Source organism: Passer montanus, unplaced genomic scaffold (assembly GCF_014805655.1).
Source record: "Passer montanus isolate IOZ18808 unplaced genomic scaffold, ASM1480565v1 scaffold22, whole genome shotgun sequence".
Lineage (NCBI taxonomy): Eukaryota > Metazoa > Chordata > Aves > Passeriformes > Passeridae > Passer > Passer montanus.
Genome location: NW_024366815.1, coordinates 1,386,249 through 1,398,772, shown reverse-complemented (window position 1 = coordinate 1,398,772; position 12,524 = coordinate 1,386,249). Strand labels below are relative to the sequence as shown.

The 12,524-nt window shown below is 48.9% G+C and overlaps 1 protein-coding gene across 1 annotated transcript; it reads right to left on the bottom strand.

Annotated features, from left to right (window-relative positions):
• Positions 1-9,447: 9,447 nt before the first annotated feature.
• Positions 9,448-11,977, bottom strand: RXFP3 (relaxin family peptide receptor 3). Its single transcript, XM_039709807.1, has one exon. The coding sequence runs from the start codon at positions 11,816-11,818 to the stop codon at positions 10,481-10,483; it is 1,338 nt and encodes a 445-aa protein (XP_039565741.1). The 5' UTR covers positions 11,819-11,977; the 3' UTR covers positions 9,448-10,480.
• Between the last annotated feature and the right edge of the window lie 547 nt (positions 11,978-12,524).

The window sequence follows — 12,524 nt, the reverse complement described above, 5'->3', positions numbered from 1 at the left end:
GCAGGAAGGGCACACAGTGGGTCCAGCCTCCCTGCTCCAGCATGGCCATCCCAGAGCCAGAGCACTTGGCACAGGATTGTGTCCAGAGGGGTCTCGAATGTCTCCAGTGAAGGAGGCTCTACACCCCCTCAGTCACCTCTTCTCGGGGCTGAACAAGCCCAGCTCCCTCACCTTTCCTCCGAATGTCTCCAGTGAAGGAGGCTCTACACCCCCTCCGTCACCTCTTCTTGGGGCTGAACAAGCCCAGCTCTCTCACCTTTCCTTGTGAAAGGGATGCTCCAGGCCCTTAATCATCCTTGTATCCCTCCTCTGAACCCTCTCAAAGATGAGATGTCCTGCGATAACCAACCCTCCTCCCTCTCACAGAAACAGTCATGGATGCACAAAGCAAGGCAGGAGATAAGTCTGTCACCTTATCTTTGTGGTACTTCCCTTTTTCTTTCTCTTACAAACATCTGCCACTTACTCCCCTTTAACAAGCAGGCGTGTGATGCAAGCAAATCCATAAAGGAACTTCTGGACCCTTCTTTAAAGGACTTGAAGTCTTAGTAATGTTACAAGTATTCTGATTTTTTTTTCCCCACCGTTCGTTCTGCATTTCATAGCGTTCTCATTAAGTTTCTTTGGCTTGCTTGAAAACAAGCAACTCAGGTGGCTTGTTGCAGATAAACCTTTTTTTCCAGAAAGGCTACACAAGTCAGGATGAATCATAAATGTCTTTGCCTTGGGAGAACTCACAGCTTTCACACTGGTGCCTATGAATCACTACCAGTCCCTGCAGCATGTCAAAAGATGGTGCAAGTGAATGTGGCAATGGTGACATTTGATATTTTTGAACTGCAGGAGGACTGGGTGGAATTATCTGCTGTAAAATGTCTGTAAATGTTTTTGGCATGACAGAGCTATAAAAAATGAGCTATAAAACAAAATTTTCCCCTCTAAGTTTCCAACATTCATTTCCATTCTCTAGCTGCTCCATCTTGTTTATTTAAGAGGCAAATGTTCAGGGTCACTTGTTCAAGACTGAACTGTGAAAAGTGATTTGTAATTTTTATGGACCCTGATGTGACGCATCCACGAATGCTGAGGGAACTGGCAGACATCATGGCCAGGGGGCTCATGATCTTCTTTGAAAGGTCATGGAGATCAGGAGAGGTGCCTGAGGGCTGGAAGAAAGCAAATGTCACCCAGTTCTCAAAACAGGCAAGAAGGAGGACACAGGGAACTGGAACCAGTCAGTCTCACCTCAATCCTTGGAAGGGGCAGAGGCCTGCTCAGGGTGTTCACTGGTGACACAAAGCTGAGGAGGGGTCTGCAGCCCTTCAGAGGGACCTGGAGAGATGGGCAGACAAGAACTGTCTGAAGTTCAACAAAGGCAGGTGCAGCGTCCTGCACCTGGGGAGGAACAGCCCCTGGCACAGGCTGGGCCCAACCTGATGGAAAGCAGGACAAGGACTGGGGGTCACAGTGGACAACAAGCTGTCTGTGAGCCAGCAGTGCCCTTGAGGCCAGGAGGGCCAGTGGTGTCCTGGGATGCATTGGGAAGAGCTTTGGCAGCAGGTCAAGGGAGGAGATCCTGCCCTTCTGCTCAGGCCAGGTGAGGCCTTGTCTGGAATGCTGTGCCCAGTTCTGGGCTCCTCGGTAAAAACAACCGTGGAGCTCCTGGAGTGGGTCCAGCAGAGAGATACAAGGGGGGTCAAGGGGATGGAACATCTCTCTTATGAGGAAAGGCTGAGCGAGCTGGGCATGCTGAGCCTCTAAAAGAGATGACTGAGGGGAGACCTCATTAATGTCTGCCAGTGTCTGCAGGGAGGGGTCAGAGCATGGACTGGGCTCTGCTCGGTGCTGCTGAGCAATAGGACAAGAGAAAATGGGCAGGAACTGATGCACTGAAAGTTCCACCTGGACATGAAAAATTTCTTTACTTTGAGAGCAATGGAGCACTGGAACAGATTTCCCAGAGAGCCTGTGGCATCTCCCTCACTAGAGTTATTTAGGAACCTTGTGGATAAAATCCTGTGCCTTGTGTTCTAAGATAACCTGCTTGAGCAGGAAGGCTGGAACAGATGAACATTATGGTCCCTTCTGACCTGATCCATTCCGTGATTCCTTCTATGGAATTCCTTCTATTGCCTTCTGTGATGTTCAGTTGCACGCATTGCTTCTACAGATACACAAGATGTGTTAAGCAGCTGCGTTTCCTAATTTTTTAAAATTGGAAATAAACACTTTACCTCCCAGGTATTTTACCTGTGTGTTAAGGACAGTGACTTCACATCACACAGAGCCATCAAACCGGAGGCTGCTCCCGTGGGTAAGCACTCGCAGCAGCAGGAGAACAAAAGTCAGTTTGGATGGCGCAGGAAAACAAAAGTCAGAAAACCGGGATTGCGCAGCAGAGGGAGAGGAGCAAGGCCTCCGTTTCCCGCGGTGCGAGGCTCCCGGAGCAGGGGGAGCTTTTGTCCCGGGCCATTCCCGAGGCTCCCGGGGGAGCCGGGCGCTCGGCTGCCGCCTGCTGCCCGCCCGGCCCTGCCCTGCGCCGCGGCTGCGTCCCGCCCTCCCTGCCTTTTTCGCCTTGGACACCCAGGGAAGCTGCTCCTTGCCAGCCGTAGCCCGGTTGGCCATTGTGGGAATCCATAAAATCAGAGGGTTTTGGGAAAGCTGCAAAAGACAGGCCTCAGAGACCGCAGAACTGCGATTAGAGCTAAGCAGTAGACATAAAATAAGTCGGCAGAAAAGTTATGTAAGTAGAATAGCAAGGACAAATGAACAACAGTCTATGTATTAATGCTTGGCTAGAATAACTCCCTAAGCTGCAGAAAAGTATATCCAGCGAGATATTAGGAAGTTCTAAGCTTGATAATGGAGCTCTGTGCATTGTGTTTTAAGGCTTACAAGCGGGTATTGTATTCTAAATAAGCAAGCATTGTTTTAACCAAAGGCACCTGTGCTTATAGTGGTTGGACAGAACTACTGTCAATGTGCTTTTGCTTTGTGTGATTGGTCAAAAAACTTATAAAGTAAGTTGTAACATTAAGTTCTTGGTCTGCTGCCTGGGATGTGAGCTGATGGCATCTTCCCATTGCCATAACCATGTAATGATGCTGGAAAATAAAACAGCTCAATGCACATTCACGGCAGTCCCGTCCCGTTTGTGATTTGTACACAGCCCCTGGCCAGTGACAGCCTAATGCATTGCAGACACTGGTCTAGGGACATGCGGTGGTGGGAGTCCCCCATGGACATGTTTAGCATCAAACTCATGGCAGAATCTGGCCGTGGAAACCTTCAGTGCTGAAGCCAAGAGGCAATCCTGCAGTGCAGCCATTCCCCGCTTGTTTGGCAGACGAGTTTTTGTTGCATTGGCTCACAGCAGCTAATGTGCATCAGGAGATAGGGGGACATTGGCGGCAACACAGAGGGAGGCAGCATCAGTCTTGGACACCTCTGTTTTCAAGGGCCCTCTGCTTGTTAGGTGGTGAGAAGGAAATGTGACAAACGGCAGATTTGTGGAGGCTGAGGAGTGACAAGAGGGAAGGGAAATGTCTCTGACAGAGATGCATTTCACTGAAGTCTGGGAGCTTTGCACTGGGACCGCACGGCTGGCAGATCACTATAAAAGTGCAAATGTATCTCAGATTATTTGGGGTTTTTCCCAGATCGGGAAAATCGCATTAAAAAAATTATGTTACCTTGCAATGCAACTTGTAAGTTATTCATTTTCCACAGATTTTGAGGGCTGAGGCACTTCTTTCTTTAATAACTGCTGCAGTTCCAACAAAACACCCAATCCCAGCAAGCAGAAATATTTCCCAAATACTGTTAGATTGTTAGATTACCATAATATTGCAAAACATGGCAATAAAACAGCTTTTGGAACTATGATTCTGTCTGTGAAAAAGATGGCACCTTATCAAAGGGTGATGTTCTTTTCTGGACAGGGATTATGCATTTTGGAATATTTTCCTTGGAATTACTTTATATCAAGTGTGCTCAAAATTCAAGATATCAGTTTACATCTCTGAAAATGTAATCCTATATCTGAAATTTAAACCAGATTCTTCTTTTCCCTATTTATGATCCACTGTACAAACTGAGCAGTTACTTGCTACTGCTGTAGGATCTCTTATCTTCAGTTCAGAACCTCGTGGTTTGCTCTCTATACCTCTATATCTATCACTGCATTGGCCTATGAACAAGGGGCTGGATTTCAGCAGGAAGTGACTTTTGATGGGCAGGGGGAAGACTGTATTTCCTCTGAGCCCTCTCCACAATTTCAGCAGAAATTAAAAGCAATTAAAACATTTAAAAAATAATTTAATAGGTGATTTGAAATACATAGTAGTAGATGATTTGAGGGCATAAAATTTGTAGAAGTTTTTCAGAATAAACATCAAGCAAGACAGACACTAATGCTAATTCCACTGTATTTGAACAAAGACATATCCAGAGCAATCTATTTGCTATCAGAAAATCACACAAAAGCACAGAATAGTTGGGTTTGCTTGTGGAGATGACCCAATCCAAGGCCCCTGCCCAGCACAGGGTTGCTAAAGAAGTACAATCAGTGTTAAGTCAGATTCTGAGCATCTCCAAAGCTGGAAACTGTTCGCTCTCTCCAGGCAACCTGTTCCAGTGCTTGACCACACCATTTGAAATGGGGTTTTTTCCTTCTTACATTTCAATGATGGAATTTCAATTTCTGCCTATTGCCTCTCATCCATTCTCTGGACAACACTGAGAAGAGGCTGATTTCATCTTCTTTAATTCCCACCCACATCAGATATTTACACACACTATTAAAGCTTTCTGAGGTCCAGGCTGAACACCTACAGCTCTGTCAGCCTCCCCTCACATGGGAGATGCTCCAAGCCCTCCACCATACTGCAGCCTCCCTGGTAAATAATCCAGAACTGGGTAACCTGCCCAGGGCGGGACACAGCATCCCAGATGTATCTCACCAGGCTCAGCAGAGGGAAGGAGCCCCTCCCCTGACCTGCTGGCAGTGTCCTGCCCAGTGGAGCCCAGGATGCTGCTGGGCTGTGCTGCACGGGCCCACTGCTGGCTCACGTTCACCTTGTCCCAGCTCCCGTTCCTCTGCTGGCTCACGTTCACCTTGTCCCAGCTCCCGTTCCTCTGCTGGCTCATGTTCACCTTGTCCCAGCTCCTGTTCCTCTGCTGGCTCACGTTCACCTTGTCCCAGCTCCTTCTCTGCTCTCCAGGTAACTGGGCTCCAGCCTGTGCTGGCGCAGAGAATTCAGGACTCTGTTATCCCCTTGGTCCAGATGCCTGAGCTTCCTGTCACACCATTTTTTCAGCCCCTTAAACACCCTTTGAATGCTGGCACAACCCCCTGGTGTGGGAGTCACCCATCTGATGTCAATGTGCTGACATAGATCAGAATTCTTCACAAATACAGACACAAATCATTGTCCACAAGACACCAGTTTTATCCAGTGTGAGGTTCAGCTGAGCGAAAGTGGAAGGGTTCATTGAACAATGATTTTAGAAGTCAGTGTTCAACAGTTAGTTTGGCATTGTACAACTGACCATACTCATTCAGCTGATCTGAAGGAAAACCACAAATCCTTGGAGAAACAGTATCTCATTGTCCCAAGAAATGGATGAGTAAGGGAGAGCTGGTATCTGAGTAAGAAAACTTATTTTATTATTTCCCACACTGAATAATAATCAGTCCTTTCCAACCAGGAAGTCAATGTTTCAAAAAAATTAACTAAAGAAATTGCTTCTGTCTGCAGCTGATCTTTTGGCCCAGTTTTCCCAGCCATCCTGTGAGTCTCTATTTTACAGTTAGGATTTTGAAAAGGACTCTGAGTCTATGCACAGACATAGGCAGAGAAATCTGCTGATGAATATTATCAGCTACACTTTAGCACAGGAATGAGTTAACTGGCTACTCATAGCACTGACTGCTTCTGAGATTGTACCTAGAAGAGATTCTTTTAACTGCTCTCATAATTATAAAAATATATTTCCAGTAACCCCCTTTAAATGGAAAAATAGGAATTCTCTTTTGAGAAAAAACCCTTACTAAAAAAAAGAAGTTCCAAGCTCTCAATCTAATGTCCTTAAGCTGAACTGCACCCATATCTACTCCTGCTCCAGCTCAGGGATAAAATTAAATCAGAGTTTCTGTGCACACACTCAATTGAATAATCAATTTTAGAGCAGACAGTCGTGAATGGGAATGAAGGGGACTGGACTTTTTTTACTGCTAGAGTGAGTGTCAGAATAACTCACTGGGAAAGTGAAACAGCATTTCCACCGAAGAGGCATTTCAAAGGGAAACCTGGAAATGCAATTGGAGGTTGTTATTACATTAAGACCTTGGTTAGTTATTTAAGGGGCTGAGATACTTAAGTGTCCCTAAAGAATTAAAGTCTTTGCCTAATGAGAATATCCGGTCCTTAAATGTTCCCTCAGTTTGTCACTAGATGTCAGCCTGCACCTTCAGGTCCCTACCTTTCTATAACCAAGTGCACCTCTCCACCAGCACCCCACCAGGAATCTGTAACAAAGGAGACCAAGCATGAAAATCTTGTCAAGAATTCAGTAAGTACTGTTTTGTATCCTTCAGCAATGTTTATTTTAGTACACGAAAGGATGATTGTTACAAACAAAGACATGAACATTTGTAGGAAACAGAGTTTCTGAAGGGTGTTGTAGTCATTACTTATGAAACCCCGGGATACTCGGTAGGATTTGTTGTTGTTGAGCTGGAATGATCCTCTGCTGAGGCCACACACCCTGTGCAAACAGAGCAACTGCACCTTCTGCCAAGGCCCAGGCTGGTGTCCCTGCCCATGAACACACAGCACAGATTTCATGCTGTTAGCTGGGACTCACGGCTGAGGTGAAGCAGAATTTCTCTCAGCTCATGCACTGCTAGAGCAGTGCTCTTTGGCTGTGCTGGACATGCACTGACCTGCACAGCCTGGGCTGCTGGTCTGGCCTAAATCAGCATTTGGCCAAGTGTGAATGCGTTGTGCCTCTTTGAAACAGCAGATCTGTGACTTACACTGCGTGGATCAGTGGCTTGTGAGAGAGCTGCCCACTAATTTCATTGTCTAGTCCTACACACTCTCATGGTATTTTCATGTTTGGGTGATTTGCCAGATGGGAGGTTTTATATCTCTACTGATCAGACACCTGGGGTTTCCTCTGACAATGGCACATTGGCACTCTGAGCTAACTATGTGTTTGTTCTGAACACCACCTGTTTTATTTAATGTATTGTTTTCCTGGCACAGAATTATGTCTACATGGACATCCACAAAAGCACATGGGTTTTGCCATGCTGAGCACCACAGAGGCTGTCTTTCAGGCAGCTTGCTATCTACTGAAATTCATAGTTACACTTCAGACACTTGGAAAGCTGTTTATTTAATGCACAAAAACAGTTAAACATCAGATAGGGAAAAAATTTCCAGCAAGTTAAGCAAGAAATTATGCTGTTCAAAAGCAAACAGCAAGAAGAGCGTCTGGCTGTGAGATTCCTCCCATGTCCTTAATTTAGATACTTTCTCCTGGTCTACAGAAACATGATTATCTCTCTGAACTCTGGACTTAAGAGCTCATTATATCCTTTTCTCATACAACTGTGCAACTTTCTTCACCTGCAACACAGACATTACGGGTTTTCTCCCAGATCAGAAATGCAGTGTTTTGCAAATCCTTTAACACATTAAGGTGTTTTATCAGCAGGTCTAGAAAGACCTCAGGTTTCTGGATAGCATACTGGAACTTTAATTGAAACAGGACCTGGGAGGAAGTTGACCACTGTCCTTGGGAAGGGGAGACCTAGAACCCAGATCTGGATCCAATTTCTGTATTTGCTGAAAAAAAAATAAAAAAATCTCTCCACAATTCCTCTTTGCAGATTACACCCTAACCACTGTGCTGCCAAGCAGAGTTCGAGGCCTTTCGTTGCCATTAGGATCCAGCAACAGTGAGCAACTCAGGTAACAGGGAACTGTTTCAAGCCAGAGAATACGAGCACGTTCACAAAGTGGCCCAGAGATTCAGCCATTCCCCTGGGATGTGGAAAAGGGGAACTGAATCTCTGAGGCTGTGGGGGACAGCTGTGACCACCTATTTAGCATTTCACAAGGGAGGGGAAAGGAGCATATCTGCACATACATTGAAGCTGGAACAGGAGCAACACATCCAGGCACAGATTCAAAGGGATGGGGGGAACGAGTTGAGTTCACAGCCACTTCTGACTTAGCGTGGCCTGGCACAGGGCCTTCTGTGCTGGGATGCAGAATTGCCTCCCTCACAGCATACACTGTGGCCAGTCCCGACAGAGATATCCCCATTAAGCACAGAAATAAGTGCTACAGAATTAAGCAGATTTAGGCATGCTCAGGAACAGGTTTCTAGGCACAAAAATTTTACTAGAAAAAACTTAAATACCTACAGACTTCACCAGTCAACCAAGTCAGGATTTAGGAGGTTAGAGAGGCAGATGTACAGTACTTAGATGCTCAAGTTCTTCTGTGGATATGTCTGATTTCTTCGGAGTCTTTGCATCTGTGTAAGTATGCCCATCAGCTGCCAGCTCACTTCTGCTGCTCTTCAGACAACTTGCAAACCAGTATCTTCCCCATTAGCAAATGCCCAAGGCTGGAGAAGTCTTTCCTGCCTTGAAAAATAAGATAACTTTTTCCTTGCAAGTAGCAGAACCAGCTGCTTTCAGACCAAACATAAATTTTACAACAGGAGTTACCAACACATACAGTACACATAACTGAGTCTGAAAAGTGTAATTGCCACTATGGTCTAGCAGTTTTCTCGGACAGAAATAGCAAGTTTTCTCCATGTCAGTACTTAGAGGTAACAAACAACCCTCTGCCTTTTTAGAATCAGGCAGATGTTGAACTTAGACTGCAAGGAAAGGGGTTGGAAATAGAAAACAGTTTCAAAAATTGTATTTAAATAATCATCTTATATGCAGTATTAGGGATTAATGAACTTGTTCTCTGAAACTAAAACCAGAAATGTTGCACTTTTGCATAATTTAAAACAAATACTTTGATCTTTTGATTTCAATTTTTCCCCCTCATAATTAAAAAAAAATATTTTAAGAAGTAGATATATAGCCTCATCATAAAAACTTTCACAGCTTAAAAATACACTTTTTTCATCCCGCTAAAAAGTTCGACTCAGATAAGCCTCAAATTATTTCCCAGGCATTTCCATGGAACAGAGGCTGGTAAAAGCCAATCCCTGACATTCTCTAGGCTACAAAAGCACTGCAGGCCCTAGGGCTGCTCAGACTAGAGGAACTGAATTGAACTTCTCTGAAACACTGGCAAGAGTCAGTGCAAACCCTCAGCAGAACTAAAGCCTTTGTGCTTAGTTTTGAGTGAACCCAGAAGTATCCCAGAGCAAGTGATTTGAAGTGGCTAGGAGTGTTTCTTTTTCCCCCTTTTTAAAAATTTTATTTACATTTGTGCTGATTTCCTGAAGTGAAATATGAACAGTCTGAAGTGCAGTAAAACTTAAGCCTGCAACCTCAGTGCCCTGGGAGAGATGCTGTCTTGCTACACATGGTCTGGGGCTGTGAGGTTTCCTTTCCCCTCAGTGGCCTGGAGAGAGGCTAGGGAACAGTATTAGGGGGCTCACACCCTCCCTCCAAACCCAGGAAAAGGAACACCTCATGAAGCTGCAAATTCCATCCTTGGGTTTCTCCTTGGCTGTCTGGGTTGCTTTATACCCTGGCAGCAGCTGGGGGGATGGGGGGTAGCTAGAAAAGCAGATCCTGCACTGATCTGGAGGGGAGCACAGTGTTCCTTGTCCCTGCTCCTTCCCAAGTCCCTGGAAGAGGGGAAAGGCGCCAAGCCTGAACAAGCAGGAGCTTTGTACCCACTTGTCCCGGCTGTTCGCCTCAGGGCAGGCTTGTGATAGAAGAGAGGCTGTCTGATCCCTGAGCCCTCAGTGGAGCCCAGGAAGCAGTGACCAGCCAGGCCCGCACTGATTACAGGGTCCTGCAGCAGGGAAAGCAGCTCAGCTCCCTCTCCCTGCCACAGACAAACACATAGGGTGGGAGGGCTGCCTGCAACTCCAGCTTGAGGGGATGTGGCCAAGGCCTTCCAGCCTCAGTCCCCCCAGCCCAGCCCCTCACCTCCCTGTGCTGCTTTGCACATCCTGCATCCTTGCTGGATGGAGTCCCATCACCCTCACTAGTCCTTGTTCCCCAGCACAGGTAGAAGCACTAAAAGACATCTCATAGAGACACCCCACCACTACCTCCTCCTAGTCCTGTTCTCCAGCTCAGGGTGCATCTTCCAGACAACAACATCCATCAAGTGTCTCCGAGGGCAGACAAAGCCGCAAAAGAGCATCTCTCACACAGAAGTCCTCCTTTACTCATCCCTCCTCCCCTTTTCCTGACCAGGCGTTCAATATCCCCAGGCCACATCTGGCACCGTGCCACGCCCCAGAGCCCGCTGCCATCTCAGCAGTGCTGCTCCATGGAGCTGGCAGGCAGCAGGTCGTAGCGGCTGCTGTACATCACCACCCCGGGCGGGTAATAGGCCACCTCTGCCTGGACGGCTGCAGCACGGGGAGCAGCAGGGACAGGGTGGACAGGCATCATGGCATGCAGAGCCTGCTCCTCCTTCTCAGGCTTGGTGGTGTCAGTGAAAGGGCGCATGGTGGTGAGGGAAGGTGAGGTGATCCTCCAGAGGAGGCTCTTCAGTGCCTTGCGGAACTCCCTGCGCATGAGGCAGTAGAGGATGGGATTGAGGCAGCTGTTGGAGTGTGCCAGGCACACGCTGATGGGGAAGAGGTACACTTGGGAGAGAAAGTACTCGTTACTGAAGTGCACCACGTTGAGTTTGATGAGTATCCCCCAGGTTGTAAGTGCTTGGTTAGGCAGCCAGCACAAGAAGAAAGACAGCACCACGATGGACACTGACCTAGTCACTTTGGAGCGGCGCTTGATGCTGGGGCCGCTGCAGGTGCTGCCCACGTGCTTGTCACTGATGAAGCGCACCAGGAGCAAGTAGCAGAGACTAATGACAACCAGCGGCACCAGGAAGCCCAGCAGCACTTTCTGGATGTGGTACAGACCCAGCCAGAATTGGGCATTGTTGCCTCGGCCCTCTGGGAACTTGACAAGACAGAGAACATCATCAAAGACAGTGGCAGTGGTGGAAAAAATGGCATGGGGCAGGGAAGCCAGGACAGCTGACAGCCAGATGAATGCACAAAGCCACTTGGCAGAGCAGCAGCCAACCAGCGGGTCTCCTCGACGCTGATTCTTCAAGGCTGAAGCCACAGAGCGGTATCGAGCCACACTCATGGCAGTGAGAAAGAACACACTGGCATACATGTTCATTGCTGTCACATAGGAGACGATCTTACACATTGCCTTGCCAAAGAGCCAGTTGAAGTCCAGCGCGTTCTCCACTGCCCAGAATGGCAAGGTCAGCACAAACTGGAAGTCAGTCACTGCCAGGCTGGTGACAAAGAGATTGATGGAGGATTTCCTCCAGCCTTGCTTGCTTTTCATCAGGTAGAGCACCAGCAGGTTGCCCACCAGTCCCAGGGCACACACCACGGAGTACACCAGGGAGATGACAATCCGCACCACGTCAGAACTGTCCCCCTGCATGCCGTCGGCTCGCTCCAGGTTGATGGTCTTCAAGAACTGCAGGAAGGACACGTTGCTCCCGTTGTCCATTTGAACGCTCTCCAGGAAACCCAGCGGCGTGTCCCAGGACTCCCTGTCCGCTCCTTCCTTTATGCCAGGGGCTGGCGAGCAGGCACCGCTCTGGCAGGGCTCGCCCATCCCATGCTAGGGTGGGAGACGGGTCCGCGGGAGCTTTTTCCTCAGAGGCTGACCAGCGGCGGCGGCGGGCGGGCTGCTGGGGCAGCGGCAGGGTGCGGGCACGGCTGTGCGGTGCCGGGGCCGTGCGGTGCCGGGGCCGTGCGGTGGCACAGCTGTGCGGTGCCGGGGCTGGCGCCGCTCGGCTCCGCGCCCGCTTTTATCCGCGCCGGCGGGGCGGGGCATGCGCGGTGGGCGCGGAGCTCTCCCCGGTGCTGAGCGCTGCCCCCACGGCTGCTCCCGATGATCGACCCCGTCCCGTCCCGAACTCCTGCCCGGGAACCGCTCGTGTGAATCAACCGGGTGTCCCCTCGGGCTCAGCGCGGCAATTGCCCGGCCAGAGGCGATGCCCTCTCCCCCTCGCCGCTGTCAGGCTCCCTTCCCCTATATGATCGCCCATCTCCTGATGTGATCCCCGCTGCCCCGATGTGATCGCCTCTCCCCGATGTGATGCACACAGTCCCGCTGCGATTCCCCTCCCCGATGAGGTCCCCGCCGACCAGCTCTCACAGAACCTTTCCCATCCTGCGTGGGGACAACTTTTGGGGATGCCGCACCTTCGCCGAGCCGCAGGGTGACCCGGAAACCACCCGCGCTTTCTCTCTTGAGAAACCTCGGCACCGGGCCGGACAGCGCCTACTCTGAATGACCGCAGTCCGGACAGGGACCC